At 44.2% G+C, this 20,301-nt stretch overlaps 2 protein-coding genes and 1 long non-coding RNA gene across 7 annotated transcripts; 2 read left to right on the top strand and 1 right to left on the bottom strand.

The window, feature by feature from the left end:
- Positions 1-205: 205 nt before the first annotated feature.
- Positions 206-14,093, bottom strand: LOC111850922 (polypeptide N-acetylgalactosaminyltransferase 15-like). Of its 5 annotated transcripts, none has more exons than XM_023825316.2 (11): positions 14,014-14,093; positions 5,882-6,272; positions 5,521-5,687; positions 5,093-5,297; positions 3,946-4,107; positions 3,039-3,153; positions 2,745-2,939; positions 2,213-2,344; positions 1,794-1,895; positions 1,372-1,515; positions 206-1,273 (listed from the first exon to the last, which is right to left on the bottom strand). In XM_023825316.2, the coding sequence occupies exons 2-11, from the start codon at positions 6,088-6,090 to the stop codon at positions 1,082-1,084; spliced, it is 1,623 nt and encodes a 540-aa protein (XP_023681084.2). In that variant the 5' UTR covers positions 6,091-6,272; positions 14,014-14,093; the 3' UTR covers positions 206-1,081. The 5 variants fall into 5 exon arrangements, with proteins under 5 accessions (XP_023681084.2, XP_023681085.2, XP_023681082.2 ...); XM_023825317.2 differs by having other exon boundaries at positions 14,023-14,082; XM_023825314.2 differs by lacking the exon at positions 14,014-14,093 and having other exon boundaries at positions 5,882-6,717.
- LOC111850924 (uncharacterized) lies at positions 6,299-7,276 on the top strand. Its single transcript, XR_002839902.1, has 2 exons — positions 6,299-6,429; positions 7,059-7,276. It is a non-coding gene; the product is annotated as an uncharacterized lncRNA (long non-coding RNA).
- gpnmb (glycoprotein (transmembrane) nmb) lies at positions 12,705-19,154 on the top strand. The gene is made up of 12 exons (XM_023825319.2): positions 12,705-12,903; positions 13,623-13,754; positions 13,835-13,978; positions 14,437-14,610; positions 15,161-15,322; positions 15,752-16,093; positions 16,221-16,262; positions 16,612-16,830; positions 17,258-17,363; positions 17,720-17,934; positions 18,073-18,163; positions 18,364-19,154. The coding sequence occupies exons 1-12, from the start codon at positions 12,834-12,836 to the stop codon at positions 18,512-18,514; spliced, it is 1,848 nt and encodes a 615-aa protein (XP_023681087.1). The 5' UTR covers positions 12,705-12,833; the 3' UTR covers positions 18,515-19,154.
- The last annotated feature ends 1,147 nt before the right edge of the window (positions 19,155-20,301 follow it).

The following is a 20,301-nucleotide window of genomic DNA, read 5'->3' as shown; positions in this document are numbered from 1 at the left end:
ATACATTTTCGATGCATTTCCAGTTCCTCTTATTTTAGTGAAAGGCATAGAGAATATTTAACTATATGCATTTCTGTATTACCACGTAGTCGTTACGCTTATCGCAGTATTATAAGCATCTGTGGATATCATAAGAATAACACATATATAATAGTGCTATTAAAATTTCGACAAAAACAGCATAAAAATCACAAATAGGCCTACGTCTTTTCAAACTGCTTTTATTAAAACATTTTATATTTCTAGATATTTTACAATGATAATAAAAGAACTAATTGATTCTATGGACATTTAATACACCAAGTAAAAGTAGTTAGCCCTTTTGTGTTTCTTCTTACTTTTAATGATATGTACATAAGTAAATAATTATTGAGTGATACGCCTCAATTCACTTAAGTCATAGCACAGTGGGTAAAATGGCAAGTATCACTTCTCCATTTTCTTAAAACAATAGTGAAACCAAATACAAGGCAACCTAGGTTGTTTTAAAAAAATAATACATATTCTTTTGCAAACCGTAAGAGTGGTTTTCAGTCTTAAATGTGCAATAATCGACTTCTAACACATACCAACTGCACTTTCCAGGAACCACTGCATCCATATTTAATGTTGGAAATGCTGTCTTGTCCAATAATGAAACACTTGTACAGACACTATGCCCAGAAATGTAAGGGACATCTGTAGAAAACAGCACATCTGGCATTGTTCTGCACCAGCACCAAATGTTTACATCGGATGCCTGCAGCACATGATGCACCGGTCGTCCAATGGGAGCTCCTCGCTCATGCAAGGCACAATGTCCCCACTGAGTATAAAAAAAGCCGGTGTGATTAGATGCTTGGCATGAGCTGCGTCGGAGGAACGATCAGCCTGCCTTCAAGCCATCTGGACAGGCAAAATGGGGGGGGGTTACATCAAACTGAGAGCCACACAGAACTGGGAAAAAGGGACATTTTCATTTTCTGACCAGCTCTAATGAATTACTCCAAACTGTCATTCTACCACAAGCTGCATATGAGGCTCATTATGCAACACTGCATCAGCTCGGTCATCACACCGACTTGCCGGCCTCGTTTCCCATTCAGGATCCTCTCAGGTCAGCCAGCTGCTCGAAGTGCCACTGCTGCCTGGGGTGGGGGCGACAGGGCCGGAGGAGCAGCGCCCCCCAGATCCCTGCCACTTGGGCTTGTTCGGCCAGCTTCCACGTGGGGTTTTCTCCCGCCTTTACGGCCTCCATGCACTTCTCCGTCAGCAAGTGGACCATCTGCCTGCTCTGAGATCGGAATAAAGCCGATTAGCCAGGGGTGGAGTTCTCAGCACCCCCTAGTCGGGGCATGGGTGCCAGCTGACTCTCCTGTGTGGCACTTTCACCTTCGTGAAGCTCCACTGCAGCCTGGCATCTGTGTCGCCTCCGGGGGGGCATCTGGAGAGCACAACCTGCTCCCCCAGGACGTCAAAACACAGCTGCCCCGTTGTCCCCCAGCGAATCTCTCTCAGAGAGTTCAGCTCACAGTGCTGTGGGAGTAGTCATAGGTATATGTAACCATCATGTGACCAACATGTGACCAACATGAGACATTCATCAACCATAGCTCTAACAGAGCTTCACTCCAGTCATCACTGCAGCTCCTCAGTAACACCAGTAGAATGCCACCAAAGTACATAAAAGTTACCATAAGCGAAACAAGAAAGACACAGCAATACCATAACTCACACCCATAATTCAGACTTATTTTACATTATGTAACACAATTCAGTGTTGACTGTGAGCTGAAAAAAAAGTCACACGGTACCTGGTTTCCATTACCGCTGCAGGGTGACACATTCACAGCCCTGACCCATGAACTCCACCCTTTCTTGTAATCTGCACAATAGCCAGTGCCAACATTGTATAGCTTCAAGCATACAGGTGTTACAAAATATATTAAAATCAGACAGACATTTGTACAATGATATCACAGCATCACACAGGTAGCATTATGCTCAAACATACTAATATTAAAATGATATAAAGCGAAGCGTTGCGATTGACCACTATCAATGCTGATACCGCCTTTTATTCATTACTTCAGGTGGAATATTCAGTAATATATTCAGTAATATCATTAAAGAGCTTTATTGGTGCATTTCCTTCCTTACACAAATAAGTTATTTGTAAACAATGTGTATTTCATTTGTCTCTGTGAGACTATCAGACATAAGTGAGTCTTGCCTCTCCTGAGAGCCCGGTCCGGTCCTGTGGGACGTAGCGCTCGGGATGGACGTTGGACAGGTACCACTGGAAGTTCTTGCAGCCTAAAGTGTCTCTCAGCTTCACCCTCTCAGTGCAGTTCAAGCTCTCAGACTGCCAACACAGCATTGGACAGACAGTCACGCTCTCCCTGGCAGGCACACCCACAGTGCAAGGCATGCCGCTGCAGCCAGGAACTGAATGTCGAGTGGGAGGGGCAATGTCGAGTGGGAGGGGTTTATAATAAGGGTCCTGTTATCATCTGATACTCTAACCCTTGTTATAAACCCCTCCTACCCCTCGTGATAGACCCCTCCTACTTGACATTGCCCCTCCCACTTGACATTGCCCCTCCCACTCGACACTCAGCTCCCAGCTGCAGCAATATATACCTGCTCATGCCCCACACAAACCTGTGTCATACCCGTCTATCACCCTTGCACCTCGATAACACACTCAAACGCGTACACCACCCACAGGGCTTCCTATGAAGTCGCGGCACGGAGACACACACCCGCCAGATAAAGTAGGCCATCATATTCCTCTCATAGAAGATCTTCCTGTATTCGTCCAGCCAGGTTTCCGCTACACGGATCTTGTTCCTCTCCACGATATCATCGTCAGGGAAGGTGTAGGGCAGATGCGTGTGATGCAGGTGTCCCACACGAGAACAGGGGGCCACCTCAATGGACCCTCCACACAGCCACACCTAAGGCGCAGGATTCCCAATAATATGGTGACATGTACGGTGACACCCCTTCAGCATGAAGGACACGATAGATCAAAAGGAGGGGACATTTCCTCATACCCTGATAGAGAGCTCGATGTTCTCAACCCCCCAGAGCACCATGCCCGGATCGTAGGCCCCAATCCTCTGGAAAAAGTTTTTGTCGATGGCAAAAACTCCAGCGACAGCAGGACTCCTTGGGGAAGAGGTGGAGGGGGTACACGATTACACAATTACACGATTACGCGATTACACGATTACCAGACAGCTCGCCTGCCAAACCAGCCACTGTCTTTTCATTCCGCTCTGCTCGGCCAAATAAGTCCATTATTTCTGGCATGGCCATCTTTGTTCTGCATGACGGGGGCCACCAACGGCACAGAGAAATAAACTGAATTGGGGGCCTGTGAATGCAGCCGAACTCTATAAAGGGCAGTTGTTAGAAGCGGTAATGTGGAACCACTCGTTCATTTACAGCTACAGGTCAGTAACAACTCAGCTGTGGGAAACACTCATCATGGTCAGACAGCAGAGGTCACTGTCTCATCATCGGGGGGGGGGGGGGGGTATTTTCCTTTGTTCTGAAATAATCGGGTGACTGAGCTTTTTAAACGGCTTTTGCAATCTACCATTAAACAAAAGGAAAAAGTCAGCAATCTGACTGAAAAGGGAACTTTTAGGAGGTCCGTCTGTGATTTTTCAGTCCAATGTAATCAGCGTATTTTGCATTAGATAGTGATGACAGATGGGGAAGTTTGAAAAGCCAGTTTGGGTTTTATTGCTGGGAGCTTCAGTTTCCACATGGTTTAAACCAATGAAAACAGGAATTCATATACCAGTAAACCAATAAACTTTCTGCAAGTAATGTGTCTGACCAATCAGTGGTTGAGAATGCAAGCTAATCCCACCCACCATGGGTCTCTCATTTCTTCTGAATATGTCACCCTGGCTGATACACCTGTGTATTTCAGACACCATTCTCTCTTACCGTATGGGCTGGATGGAGTGATCCTGCTCTTCCTGACCAGGCAGTGTTTCCCAGTGGAAGTCCAGGTTCCAGTCGAAGACTCCCCTCATGGGCCCTGCTGTCGCATTGTACTGGAAGGTGTTCCAGTCGATATGGTCCATTAGCGGCGATACTATGCGACTCCTGGGGCGGGCATGGATTGGTGCGATGGTTCAGTCCGAGAGCAAGGAAAGGCCTCGAGTCAGCTCTGAATGCTGTGTGTGAAGTTCCATCTCTGTAGCCTAGTCAGCCACCTTGGAACCCATGACAGTCTGGCCAGGAGCCCATTAAAAGTCTCACACCCACAACTCCACCTCCAACCATGAACCGGTAAACGGCTTAGTTTCCTGGAAAACCAAGAGGCTGATTATAGAATCACCATTCAGAGCCCTAATGCTGACGTCAGCAAGGGCAGAGGAATCAAACCCAGAGTTTGCTTTGCCTCACCTGACTTTGACTATATTTCAGATTTTTATTGTTAGTCTCATGTTGAATGGGTTTAAGATATTTGTGGATTAAGTGGGGATTCAATTTAGACTTGATTGCTACAATACCACAAACCACGCAGGTGGCAAACCTTTCGGTTACCATAGTTACCACCCATCATTTTTGACAAGTGAGCGTCCCAGGGGGTCTGATGAGTGGCCCCAAATAGCCACTGATTACTGATTACCGCAGCATCTCTGAAAATGTACTGTAACAGCTTCAGAGAAAATGCTGGTTTCCCCCCATGTTGTGTGCAGCTCCAAACTTTCTGGGACTCACTTGGTGTGTCTGCTGCCCAAAACAATGCTTGGCGAGATGTCAGTCTGTAAACCACAGACTCTCGGCTGCTTTACCAAAAGGAGCAAAGTGGAGTAAGTGGAGTAGTTTATGCGGAGGGATGCTGTGGAGAGCGGGCTGACCTATAAGCCCCCCCCCCTTTACTGCCGCCCTCCAGAAACAGCACTAGGAAGCAGCAGTATGGGGTACAACCACAGGCATAGTTAACATACACCCACAGGCGTAGCTGGCGTACACCCACAGGCATAATTAGAAATTCTGTCCCCAGGGGGAGCCCATGTACCATATCTGTCCGCAAGGGGAGCCCATGTCCCCTACCTGTCCCCAGGTTGAGCAGCCCGCCTACCTGTCCCCAGCGATACGCTCCAACAGCGGCTCCAGCCAGCCCCGTTGGCACTCGCAGTGGGAGTCCAGGAACATGAGGACCTCGCCCAAGGCGCGAGCGGCGCCCAGCATGCGGCAGCCAACCACGCCCAACCGCCGCGAGCTCCGGATCAGGCGCACCCCCTCCAGCTTGGACACGTACTCTCCCAGAGCACTCTTCAGGTGCCCTGTAATATGGCGCGGGGGTGATAAGGGGATGAAATGGGACTAATCAAAACCTTGAAGTGATATTCTGACACCACGCTCTGTCTTACTCCGGATCTTTCCTGCGTCTGTTTTTCCTGCCTATAACTTTCTCTAAATACACCCACCCCCCCCCCCCCCGCGCGCTTATTGCAGAGACTCTTACTGCACTAAGAGCTTGTGACAGCGGACAGACGGCGGTCGCACCGAGCTGGCTAAGATCGTCCACCAGGATGATTTCCCGCAGGTGCTGCCTGGGCGCCGTGTCCAGGACGCTGTGCACGGTCCTCAGTAGCGTGGACCAGGCTTCGTTATGGAAGCAGATGATGACCGTGGCTGAGGGGAGGGAGGCGCTGTGCTGCCAAGAAAGGCATCTGGCCGGGACAAGAACACTTAAAATGAAAATAAACGGATGCCTGGACGGTGATCAAACTTTAAAATGCCTGCATGCTGAAAAACAACTCTTTTTTTTACTGCGAAATAAAATGCACTTTTAAATGTGCTTTTAAATGTGCTTATAATTATTTGCTTTTGTCGTTTTCATGCAACGTATATGTCAGATACTTACGCGGGATGGCGCACCTCCGGGAGTCTTCGGCGGAGCGAAATTCTTTCACTAACTGCCTCGTTGAAGCCCTGTTCATTAATTTCCAAGTCCTCGGCGTCTTTTTCCAGCTCGTCCAGTTTCAGGCGCTCAGCTCTTCCCGGGTCGCCGTGCGCAGGCGGGAGCACAGCCGTATCTCTCTTGGCGTATGATTGCACCGCCTTGTAACTCATCTTTTGCCCGGGGGGATTCCTTCTAAGACCTGACGATGCAATTATCAGCTGATCATCTTTCAGAAACCCCAGATCTGACAGGGCACCTCTGCCTTGGTCTCTGGGGTCCACGATCACCTCCAAGTCGGGAGAACCGAGATGTCTTTGGCGATGGTGAGAACTTGCCGTCTTCCTTGACAAGTCTGTGAAAAGTGGATCGACGAACAGCACCATCACCACAACGAAGGCAAGTACCAGCCAGAAACAGAGAAGCGGCGACCTACACAATTTGTGCCTACATCGGAAACTCATGCTGAACAAGCGACATGAAACTTCATAGCAAGGAAACGACGCGCCTAAGTAAGCATACAAGACAGTGGGACATTATAACGCAAAACAAGTTGTTCCCTACTAAGGAATGTTTTTGTGTCGTTCTCGTAAATGTTAAATAATTTCCTTATTTTCGTTCGCAACTATAATCTTAGAATTCAAGTATTTTTTTCTAATCGTTTCTTTAAATTCATATTGTTTTCATAATATTTGAAATGTCCTGAGACAATTTCCTACAGCGCACGATTAATCTTTATGTGCAGCTAGTTAAAGTCTGGACGTCGTATTAAATGCTTTCCGTCCCGTTTTGCTGCCAATCTTTAGCACAACCCAAACAAGATCTTATGAAAATATTCATCGTCCAATATTCCTCCCGGTCCTAGTGCGAGAGGCAATCACTCATAACGATCAAAAACTAAGGATTGTTTTATTGAGTGAAATTTTAATTCGAGTGATCCAAGGTTTTCTGATGTTTACTACGGCACTTCGGAATGGAACTACCACTAAAACGATTAATTAACATCTGATTGCTGAGAGTGAAGATTTACTTTGCCATTGGAATGATATGTGATATTGACACTAAAATGAAGCGCCGGGAGACCTGAGTAACTGGCCAAGTGGTGAGAGGAATTCCAGTGTGGATTTCCCGATTCTTTCAGATCTTTCTGTGAGGTTATGGACGCCGTGACCTAACATGCTCTCACGCCGGAGAGGCGGATGCACATGAAGGCTGCTTCTCCCGGCCAGCTGGCTGCCCCGCCTGTTTCTCGGTGCAGCACCAGACACGATTTCTTCAAACTGATTCCTGGCTAACTTTGCTGTTCCTTCTTTTTCCGACGTGATTTTACATTTTCTAATAATAAAACAAAGTAATACACCCAGGCCTCCTTGTGAGTTTGTTGTAGGCTAGACCTATAACTTGGAATATTTCGTCAAAATCTGTCATTTAAAAAATCTGCAACGTTGAAGTTAATTAAATCCCTGTCTTTTTAATTAATGACAGCACTGAGAGGGTGATTATTATGAGGTACTGTAAGAACACACTTGGTCACACTAAGGTACCACAAAATGTGATACAGTATAAAAGATGTACGATTTCAGACATCTCAACACAGCGCTTGACCGACATATCGTTTCAGTTATCATTCAAACAAGTTCGTTCTTCCAGAACATAGTTATATTTGCTCAATAACAATAATGACAGTTGTTCAAAAATGATGCCCGAATCACAATGTGAAAAAATGTGAGAATATTAATATGTAGCGTTTGATTAGGATTGAAGCGAAAATGATGTGTTGGGTTTAAAAAAAAACGAGAAAATAAGTTTTGCGGTGCAGAATCTATGATGGGACATTTCAGTATGATACGTGATCCAGGAACAGGGAAGCATACAGACATCTGGACATTGCGCGTGACAACCGTGTGGAATAAAACATTCCTGTTAAATGACTAGTCCACCTGTGTGGCAAATTTTCCATATATTCTGCTCAGATACGTTTTCATTTTCCCAGCCCGCATTCCAGACCATAGCCTAATACAAACTCATATTTCACAGCATCTCGTTGAAATTAACCCTCTTGACGACAGACACATTTTAAAGGAGCTCGTTTGCCGTTTTACTCTGCGTGCATGTTTTAAGCTACATTGATTTATCTGTGTCTTCTTGGTGACCTTTCGGTCGGTGGCGTTTCGTTCCATATTTAACGGCAAGCATTTGAAGGTCAGTGCAGTCAGATCTGGAGAGGGCTAATCCGCTTTCATCGGTGAACATTAAGCCGCGTACGAGGTGTATACGAATAAGGGAGCGTTCAGCTGTAAATTGTAAAGCAGTTGTAAATTCAGTCGACCGAAGAAAATGGGTGGTGTGCAAAAAAAGGATCTTTTAAAATCTCCCTCCTGTCACCCACAAAACTCACTATCATTAAGATGCTCAAAGTTACAGGCAAAAAACGGTCCCTGGAGAAAACGATTAGCAATAGTGATAGAGTACCGCTTGAAATTTTATCACATTATTGTAATTAAGTTTAAAAAATGTATCTGTTAAGCAACTGGTGAATTTTGTTTTATCATTTCACCACATTTTTTTAATAAAAGCCTAACATCTGCCAAAACTATTTAATGTGAACTTGCCCTGATACAGCCATGGTATACAGACGGCGCTTGACTGATAGGCTATCAGTATATGAGGCTATAAAGCCCGAATTTTTGCCTTATTTAAAAACTCCAACAATTGCCAAAACTAGTAATGATTGTGTGTTAATAATTGTTCGTACATTTTAATCTATTCAGGGGTATTGAATCGTTATTTGTGTGTTACTTCCCAGTTCCCACACCCGTAAGCACTGACTCCCAGATCTTCACCGATACAGACGCTGGAATCTCCTCCCTATCTAATCGCACCGATTGCCAGGTCGGGACGCAGACTGGCGGCGTTATTCTTTCAGTCTGGGGCTCGTTCGGTGCACGTCGCTCACTCCCCCAAAACGGCTGCTCTGCGACCCGCAAAAATCCAGAATGTGACTCAGTACGAAATTTATTTCCGCTGATTTATGCTACTTTTTCCTCCCGCCGGCGCTATAAATCCGATAGAGGCGGCTCGGCGGCCCTTCACATCCATGCATCATTCCGTGTACTGAGAAGTTTGTAATTCCTGAGTACGGACCTTATTAACCTGCTGTGGATTCACTTTCTGGTGGGGCACAATATTTAGGAATCCCATATTACCTCAGCCATGCCAAAAACACCTCTTAGGTTTAAGAAGCCGTGAAGCATCGGGTATTTAGAAAAATACAACCTTACAAGCGTCTATCCAAATAATTGTTCTGACAGCCACGGAATTTGAAGAATTTAGAATTGGCGAGTTTCAGCTGCTCAGTGGAAATTCGTGTCTCAGTGTCTGTACTATCACACGGGTTTAAGGAGTGTTGACCCAATTGCTTAGCACATATAGTCTATGCTAGTTACAAAACCGGTAATATGTAAGTAAGTATTTAAATGAGCTTTTATTGCCTGTTATTCATAGGCTACCTAATTAACAGATACTTGCGGGGGTGGGGGTGCCTTCCCCTTCTGTTCGAACGATGAAAGTACCCCTTTTCGATCACTGACCATCATACAATATTTACCCCCTCCCCCCCACTCCCGGTCGAGTACCAGCCCCGGTGTTACGGTCATTATAAGGCCCTGGCAATAACGACAATAAAAATGTAGCGGTTTAAAACAGGCTTTATCTATTTCCGTTTTCTTGAACTGCCGACCGTTCTCTGTGCTGCCCCCTGTTGGTCTGGTAGCAAACCGGCGCTGACAGTTTATTTTATAGTTCTCTCACTCGGTTAGGTAGGACTATAAAAATGGAGTTCTCAAGACCATGATAAATTCAATTAATGGTTTCCACATATAGGCATAAGGAAAACGTGAGATCACCATTGTGATTCATATATCAATAAAACACAAATACGTTTAATATAATAATTTTGTATAGGCCAATATAACAGTGGCAGCATATAAATCAAAGAAATAGTTTCTGTTGCTCCGTAAAAGTTCTGGAAAGCGACTATAACTTTGCATTTTGTAAAATGCGTTCGGTGTTAGCTTTGTACACCAGGTGGCGCTTGCTGACTTCCCTCATTCTTAATAAAACCGAATTTTATCACATCTCCTGACAACATGAACCGGTAAAACCCAGCCAATCTAATAACACAAATTCTCAGCTTGTGTTTCTTACCTCCTAGCTGTTACTGCCGAACAGAACAAAATAAAATTTAAAAAATGACCGACATTTTTAATGAGGTCACTCAGCAAAAGCATTCCATTATACGAAAAGTCTCGGTAATTATATTAGACTACGTAGTTCCGTAGGTGACGTTTCAATCAAAGCAATCTTTTTTATAGCTGTAGGTAAATGCACCTTTTAGTCTAATTTACGGTATAGAACTGGACTCAGAGGAACATCCCCAAGGTACAAATAACATTAATGTACCCCAATGGTCCATTCCTGTATCTTAAACGGTACATTAACCAGCTATAGGGTACAATTGGCAGACCCTTGAGGGTACAGTCCCAGTGACAAGCAAAGGTACAAACTGGTCCCCTTTTTTCTAACAGTGTGACGTGAGACCCCTCCCGCGTCCCCGCTTTCAAGACGGTGCCGCGAATTGGGCTCCAAAGTCTACATTGTCGAGCTATATGCAGCTACTAAATTCGGCATTAAGTTGTTTGAACAGAAAATGGGGCGTGACTAAAATACATAAAATAACCGCATCCAGCTTAGTCACTTTATTCTTTATTATTTATACTCTATGACACGTGCAGCCTTAACTGCATCTTTACTCCCTGGTGTTTTCAACCTCCGTATCATGAGATTAGTTGCAACGGTTCACGGACCCTAATCTGTAATAGGATAACCGTATGATATTGAATATCGAATAGGGAATAGTATCCAAATACTGTTAATCACTCGCGCTGTAATTGATCGTATTTTACGTCTAATAGGCGTTTCATAAGTGTGCTTTATAGTGTTACATCATGAATTGAAAAATACGTGTTACATTTATATCTATAATATTATATCTATAATACACAATTAAAGGTGTTTGACATTACAAACTTATGATTATAAAAGCCATCGTGCGTGTTATGATATCATTTAAGAATATTTATTTTTAGGAGCTAAAACTACTTATACGTGTATCATTTTTAGAGAACATTTAAAAAGTATTAGCTTATGAGTTTGCAGAACTGTATCTAATTTGATTTAGATGTTACTGAAGCTCATCTGGATGCAGTTCGTTTTGGTTGGTGGTGCCTTGAGATTTACTCTGTAACAGGACAAACCCAGAAAGATATCCAGATAACGGTATCGGAGGGAGATTGATAATGGGGGGTGAGACAAAACTTTATAATTTAAATACAAAGGTATATTGGGTGGCACACGTAATCCTTGCACCCCTAAACGGTTCATACGCCCCGTGTATCAACCATGTAATCCAACCTGTTATATGCGAAATTACATACAATTACAAGCCTCCTTCGTTTATTTTTGAATATAGGCTATAGTCTAACTTCGTGAACAATGCGAACTGGATTGCAGTGTTACAGCCTTTATCTCTCATCACTCCTTCGACATATGACGATCATTTTCATTTCATCGTTTACCCACAGATGGATTAATGCTGGGATATACAGAGAGCACTAATCAGTTTAGTCACTTGCATGCACGCAGAAACCACAAGAAACAGCAATTTTTTGATACCGAGTTTTTGAAGAACTCGTGTCAGCCAGCAGACTTGCCGACTTGTGTTTCCTGTTCACAAGGTATAAGATCATCTCTGTCAGCCGCCAGCCAACATTCGATCAGATGATGCCTGTTGCCCAGATATTGCACAAGTGACACCACGTTAGAAACCACAAACGGTCACCTCAGTTTTTACCCCACAGTGAAATACGCAAGTCAAGCAGATTCCAAGCATATAGTAATTTTTATATAAAATTCTTTATTTAAGACATAAATATTTAACATATTATAAGCAATATTGTTCCAATAAATAAATACTGCTGTGTATCGGAATCAAAACCTTTTTAAACGTATATCGATACAGCAACTTGATTTGATTATTTCTACACGATTTGAACCGATATTATTCAGACCTCAAAGCAGATCAAAAACAACACGAAAACGATACTATTTCGTTGGTCTAAAGGTAAGATAAACGGCCATAATAATCTGAGACGTGTTCTGCTGCATAGAACCAAGGGTGGGGGTCACCACCATGAGGTCTCCTCTTTAAGGGGAGAAATGATTATTAGGGGGTGGTCTTGGCCAGTTTTGATAATTGTATCAAATATGTGTAGATAAATAAGTAAAGGTATAGAATCATAAACAATTACATATAGACTAATCAGGTTATATGAAAAACATTCTGCTTTTTAGTTTGCAGTTGCCCAGAAAACACTAATCAAATAACAATGAAAGACCGTACAGCTAAAATTGTAACACTTTATTCTTCCCTTTAACACACAGAAACATTTTGTAATTTTTATTTATTGCGATGATATATTTGAAACCGGATATTATTGAATCTATCAATTCTACATTTTCATAAAAGGGATATATATAATGAAGTTTATCATAAAAGGAAAAATAGCTGTTTTTGGGAAATATTTATCGGCTTTGGTGTTGGATCTTACACAGCAGAAAACAGGGAGAAAGTCGACAGTCACGGCGCATGAGCGTTTTGAGGAAACTAACAAGAGACGGGCTGTGACTCGTTATAAACATCACATGATTAAATCTGGGCTATTAAATTATGGAAGAAGTGGATTAGAAGTGTGTTTCGCTGGGGGAGCAGTTGCGAAGTAGGAAGGTCCGACAGCATCCGTGCTGCAAATTTCTTGCGTTTGCTGAAAGTGCGTCTAATTACATCCCGCGACTCAGAATGGGAGCTTTGCAAGTGATATTTGTTTTGGTCTGCACGCCTTGTATTCTGCGAGCTGATGGGCGAAAAAGTAAGTAACAGCGATGTAATTAAATAAAGTTACCTATTTTTGTCTACTAATATTTCTAGATGACATGCTATTACTACAAATAATAATAGGGAAGCTTTAAAAGGTGACATACGTGAAACGAAGTTGCCCAAACCTCGGGATTAACAGACAGCGAACTCCAGTGACACTCAGCCACGGTCCCATGCGCCCAATTACGCGCACCGTAAGCGGTCATGTGCAGGTGTCTTGTGGATATACTTACATGGGTGTTTTTCTTCTTTCTGCGGTTTTGCTCACTCCTGTTCTTACTCTCTCGTTCGTCCTTTAAAACGAAAATTTAACTGCGTAACATGTATTGGTGAAAAACGGTGACTTTCGTATAGTCCGATAAGAATTTGAGTAGAAAACCGTGCTATTTAACCCCGATCACATTGAATTTGTTTTTACTATTTTTTTGTTTGTTAAGTACCTACATTTTCAGGGGGGTTATCAATTAGGTTTGCATAACGTAGCGTAGTAATGTTTACGTTGCAATTAAACCATAGGCTACACAATTGTTAAGGGGATCCTTAGATAGATGTCGAAACACGCCCGCGATTTGTATTTCCATTATAATACAATTAACATGACTCATTCGATTTGTGCAGCATTTAAAAATTTTATTTCATTTTGACCATCAATGGTTATGGATTTTGAACATTAACTCAACTTAATATTTCTCCCTTCACCTGTTGTCCAAGCATACGGGGATATGTTCTCACATTCGCATGCGTTTAAATCTCCCGTAATACCCGGATGGAGTCCGGACAGCAATCCCTGGGACGACTACCTGTACCCGCCTTTCAAGTCGGGCGAATCCAGACATAGGACAGGTACGGCTCTCGAAAAAGTACAAGATACAAAGAAAACGTTTGTCACGTTGTCTCGATGTTATATCAGATATCATCCATAGGCAAACCCATAGTCGCGCACCTGACAAGCGACAGCCCTGCGATGAATGGGTCGTGTATCACCTTCACCACTACTCTGCAGTTTCCGAAGTGTCAGAAGGAGGACGCCAGAGGCGATCTCGTTTACGATGAGCATTGCAAGGACGGTATGCATTGTATACACAGCATCGATCTCCCATACCTACGTTACCTGTACAGGATAATGAGTCTGGGTCCTATTACGGGAAGCAAAGGACGTCGTGGATGGGAGGCCAGTCAGTCACGTGCCACACAACCGTTGCAACGGTAAAAGTTGTCGACGGGTGGGACAGGCGCAGTTTATGTATCATTCTAATTAAAAGGATATTTTATATCTAACAACAGGTAATTTTTAAAGCTGGAGCAACTATAGGAAAGTACTTCATTAAAACAGAGTGAGTTAGGCTGTTTACAGTCATTATTGCAGAATGTGTCTATGGTTAAATAAACCGACAAACAATAACTATGTTGGCTACTTTTAAAATACCATATATGTAGTAAAAATTGCATTCTGATCACAGTGACCCTCAGTTTGCCATGGTGTCGGCTCCTGCCTTACGTCATTGTTTTCTACACCTGCTGACAGACGATGGCCAGGCGCGTTCTGGTTATGTGTACAGCTGGACCTCCTGGATGGAGGACTATGGCTTCACCAAGTGCCCAGACCCTTCCAAGTGCAACGTGTTCCCCGATGGGACTCCCTTTCCGCAGAGGAATGACTGGAGACGCAGGAACTACATCTACGTGTGGCACACGATGGGTAAGGAGTGTTGCAGCGACTAAAGATTAAGCTCGTGGGAGTTTTACTTGCACAAAAATGTTCTGAGGGCAGGAAGAAAAATGATTGGTTTAGAGAGACTGTGGAGCAGGTGGGACCAAGCAACTAGAGGAGGCAGGATCAACCTACCAGACAAATCAGTGCAAATGATTTTTGACGGCAAGCAGTACCAACATTTCCTTGGTCGGCTTTGAGCTATTGTTTAACAATTAACATACAAAAACACATAACATCAATATTAATTTTAAAGAACCAAATCTCTTTAATTTTTGAAATCATTCAGCTATTTGTATTGCTTATCAAATCATTAACTAAAATAAATGTTATAAATGATGTTTGATCACAGTTCATCTTGACAGCACTGTCATGTTTAAGTAGTAAAGAACTCTGGTTCAGAAACATCACGCAGTATCTAGGATATCTGAGCCTGATTCCTGAGTATCAGGTTTTTTTTATGTGACGTACCTACACACACTTAACCTCCACCCGTTACATAACATAACCACCCCCATGTCCCCATCCGCACTCTCAGGTCAGTACTATCAAACATGTGGGGGCTCCTTCTCCAGCCTCACACTGAACACCACCAACATCACGCTGGGCGCAGATATAATGGAGGTCGTGGTGTATCAGAGCCATTCCCGCAGGAAGTACAGTCCTGTGGCCAGTGACAGTGGGGTCTATTTTGTCACCGGTGAGTTCTGCCGTTTCGGGACACTTAACAGAATCAGGGACCCACTTAACAGAATCAGATTATCCCTGAATTGTTTGATGAGTTTTGTCTAAAAGCGGAAAACTGTGCTGCTGAACACAAATCTGTAAAGCAGACAATCACCTTGAGTACAAATAAGGAGAATAATCTAATATTGGTTTCTTAATTCTGTAAATGCTTTGTTGGTTTACCAATACTAATTTACTACAGAAAACAAATTAAATCATAATTCATAAACTTAAGTAACTGAAGAGAGATGTTAGACCCAAATACATTTAAAAAAATTGTCAAAAAAGTTGCAATCCCTTCTAAATCCCTTTTAATCTGTATAATATAAATATATAATAGAAGACTTTCTGAACCCATTTAATTTTAGAAATGTAAAATGTCATTTTATTTACATCCCCACAGATAAAATCCCATTAGCTGTGAATCTCTCTCAGAAGAAGCCTGCTAACCTGTCAGAGAACGTCTTTATCAAGGACTCAGACATTATCTTCAACGTGCTGATCCACGACCCGAGCAAGTATCTGAGAACCGCCGCCTTCGTGGACTTCATCTGGGACTTCAGCGACGGCAACCGACTGGTGACGCACAGCAACGTGGCCGTGCACGCCTACAGCACGGTGGGTAACGCTACCGTGAAGCTCACTGTAAAGGCGGCCTTCCCTGTGCCCTGCCCCCCGCCCACACCGACCCCGACCCCCACGCTGACGCCCATGACCACCAGCTTTACATCGTCACACACCACAGGTAACTTCAGGGCTCTCCAGGGGCAGTACTGTGGTTCCTGGAACATTACCTTCCACTCCCATGTGTGATGCTTGTGAATGTTGTGGTTTCATTATCTCACCAATCATTATCACAACCCTCTTTACAGAGTCTCATACCTCCACAAGTACAGGAGAAACGTCATCAAGCAGTAAGTGGGGTTTATGCTTTACAACGAGGTTATTTAACATGCATAGGTGCGTATTGGAAAAACATATCAAAGCAAAGCTGGGTAGTATCCACAGAAACATTCAAAATCAAAACAAAACCTTCGGTTCCTTCATACTGTCTAGATGTTGTATTGTTTTACACTGACTAATGGCAAGTTACCATCATATTACCTGCCAAGCACAGTCAACATCCCCACATTCAGTCATCCCCAACAATTTGAATGGCAGTGAATTGACTCTTCGGTTGAAAATTTTGAGGACCTCTGCTTTAAAATACGTCTTATTTGAGAAGCACAACATAAACGGAACCGTCCTCCACCTTGGCGAAAGCCGCCACCACAGGGCACACAAGTACTCAACCCAACATGACAACAGGATCCTCAACTAAGCCGCCAACCACCACGGCTCCTGAGGTGACCACAGGCTTCAACGTGACCTCCACCTCCCCCAAGACCACCACGGCACCCTTGTTTCATCACAGCCACCACTTGGATGCATTGTGTTACCGCAATATGTATGGCAATTTCGAGACCGAGATCTTCATCGTCGGTGAGACCATGCTAGACGCTGTTTCTCACACAACAGTCTCTCTCATATTGAATTCTCTACCTCAAACTCATCTCAGTCTCAAGCCAGTTTGATTCCCTTCCTTCCTGTAAGATTCATATAAAGATCCCTTCAGACACCACAAAGCTATGACACTGGAATCAGTATCGGTTATGTTTAATGTAACGTAACGTGATTTAATGTCATTGTCAGTCAAACCATTAGGTGACACATGGTGCCCCAGACTGCCGCATCTTCGGAGGGGGCATTGTGTTGGCAAGGCAATTTCACCTTTGGCGATTTTCCACTACGGACAAGCTTTGGTGTCACTAATCTACTGCTATAAAGACTGAAAATGGTGTCACAACTGACATTAAGCCTTTGACTGCCTGAGCAGTACAGAGTCTGAACTTTGGTTTGGATGTTGCAGAAATCAATTCTACGGAAAAGAACAGGCAAGCCGTTAAAATCGTAGATGTGTCTGCAGCCAAGGTGACTAACGCCACTGTGAACTTCCTCATTGAGTGTTTGGGCAGGTGAGTGAATCTCCTCAAAAGTATAGTTCTTCTGAAAAGGGCCATTTATACATCACATCCTGGTTTAAGTGCCTCACTCTATTCTTCACAAGGAGATACTTACACATTTGCCTGCTTTTTATTTAAATGTTGATTTTCCTCTAACCCCAAGGTTATTTGCAATTGCAATTTTATTCCCCATATAATTTATTAGTTATAAAGAAAATGCATGAAACTTAAACTGCAGCAAAGGCACTTCCCTCTAGGCACTGTGAAGTCAGTAATAAGACTGGATTTAGGGCAGTAATAGCAGTAATATTAATAGTATTACTTACCTAGGTATCCCTGTTTTCCGTTGTCATTCTCCTTGATTCCAGCATCCCCACCTCAGCCTGCACAATCATCTCAGACCCTGCCTGCAAGCAGGTGAAGGACATCATCTGTGACCCGGTTCCTCCCTCGGAAAGGTGTCTGGTGACTCTGAGGCGAACCTTCCAGCAGCCGGGGACTTACTGCGTGAACATCAGCTTACCGGGCTCCCACAGCCGCACCCTGGCCAGCACTCGCGTCACCATCGGAAGCGGGGGGTCGGGTGAGCCAGGCAACATGCACATCCACGATTGGTCTAAAAAACGGCGGCCGAGGCCAATCAAAACCCGCGGGAGATAGATCAGGACGAGTAAAATTTCTTGAGACAAATACCCTGCTTAATGTAAGACTTTCTCCACAGTATCCAAACCAATGCAAGCGACAGTGGTTGTCCTGAGCACTAGTGCAGTGTTGGCAGCAATCTTCGCCTTCATAGCATCCATGGTATACAGGTACGTGCCTCAGAGCATGAACCTTAGGTTCAGGCCCCAGGCCAGGACAAACCAATCATCACGCACCTTCAGCCAAGGCCATAAGTCAAACCCATGGTGTACAAATAGCATTACAGCTCACCACTTTCTCCCCCAGCACACAGAGCACGTTCACCCCGCTGCCCCCCAGGCATTAATAAAGCCTGCCCATCTCTCCTCAGACGCTACAGGGTTTATAGGCCAGTGAGGCGGGGGGCGGCAGCGGAACAGCAGAGCCGGCAGCTGAAGGCACGTCTGGGCCAGCTGAAGATGGTGCTCTTCCAGGCAAACGAAGAGAAGAGCCACTTGCTGAGTGACCCGCGGCCCATTTAGGAGGTTCGAGGCAGGAGAGCCAGGCCATCCCACCACAGCGGTGGCTCAGTACCACGGATGTGCATGAGGCCGACGGACAGTGTCACCCGAGTAGCAGCAACGCCAGCATATTAAAGTACCATTTCCATAGCAACCAATAATAATAAAAAAAAAAAGTTAACGGGAGGCTGTGTTGCAGGGCTCCCCCATCCCGGTCCAGGCGGGCTAGTCCGCAACACGGTTTGCCGATTTCCCTGGCGGATCTTACTCAGCTCACTGGCCAATTACCAGGCTCAGTAGGCGTGTCTGAGCAGGGAAATCTGCGGGGCGGAATGGGCCTCTGGGCCCGGAACTGGGGAATCCTGCTGTATCACAACCACTACAAGGTTATGCTTTAAGCTTATCCTACACATGCTAGCTTTGAGGGGGGGGGGGGGACCCATTTAACATCCATTAAACCGCTTTAGGAACTAACACTCAAGCAATGGACTGGGACTCCATCCCGATCTACTGCTGCAGCCTGACAGTTAACATGACTACCTGTGGTACCGTTACTTCTGACTAGATAAAAATTGTGCTTCCAGGCACCTTGTTCAATAATTCATAACGTAAAACATTTGAGGCATAAAAGGTTAATAAAATTTGCTTTTTTTTCCCTTGTTATTGCTTGAAGGCCTCCTCATTACTCAAGAGCTTTGTGTGTTCAGACAGTAAGAGGGATAATCAGAGAGGAGCCAAATTTTCTTTATTCAGAGGCAATTGACAAGTGAAGCTGTGTTGGGGGGGGGGGGGGGGCACAAGTACAGTTCGACAGATGATTTGCGCTTTACAGGACCGCATTCAACCATCCCCAAATCAGTTATTCCAATAGAAACATGATTTACCACAGCCTAGATAAATCACTCCAAACAAATACGTATAAACTCATCTGTGATAATGAAACGGGGAGGAAAAAAAAAAAAAAAAGTTGACTTTAAACCTGTCACAAAACCCAAGCCTTTGACTGTTCCACTCAAAATAAAAAACCATGTATTGACCATTTCATTCACAAATCTATGCAAAATGAAGCAACTATGTACTGAAAGGGGGGAGGAAGGGTTAGTTCTTTAAATCAATTACTAAATGCAAGCAAAAAAATATAAATCAGAATTCTTCCCCTTTTCGATTCTAAATTTGTACACTTTTTGGAAAAATGAGCCTAAGTCTAACAGGGGAGGGGGAGGAAAACACAAAAACAGGCCTCTAATTCAATACCTGTGTAAGAGGTAGATCATAAATCGTGAAGGAAAAATTAAAAATGACACTTGCGCCCCTCGTCAGAGTGGCAGCACACCACACGCCGTCTCATGCAGAGAAGCATTCCTGGGGGGGGAGGGGAGGGGGGCTGAGGTGTGGAAGCACGCGGGGAGGGGGTGGGGGGGTTGTGGGGGGGAGCACCAGGCAGGCGTCACAGCCACGGCCCCGCGGCTGAGGTAGACAGCGTTCTACTGTGGAAGCATGGATGCATAAGAGCGCTTTACCACAAATCGAAAATCATATTTACATTCTGCATGACAAGGAACTACTTGTATTTAGACTTGAAGATTCCTCCATCTATATTGCCTTCTGGCTCGGTAGAAGGGAAAAAGAAAAAAAAGAAGCCTAGTCTCCCGGTGCAGTCACATGACCGCGGAGAGTCACATGACCGCAGCTGCATTCGCAGGTACATCCTTCAGTATCTATATCTAACGTGATCAGACAGTGCATTGTGGTTTAATGCCGTCCCACCCCATCCCCCAACCCTACCAACACAAGACAGAACACACACA

Source organism: Paramormyrops kingsleyae, chromosome 23 (assembly GCF_048594095.1).
Source record: "Paramormyrops kingsleyae isolate MSU_618 chromosome 23, PKINGS_0.4, whole genome shotgun sequence".
Classification (NCBI taxonomy): domain Eukaryota; kingdom Metazoa; phylum Chordata; class Actinopteri; order Osteoglossiformes; family Mormyridae; genus Paramormyrops; species Paramormyrops kingsleyae.
This window is presented reverse-complemented; position numbering and strand designations above follow the sequence as displayed.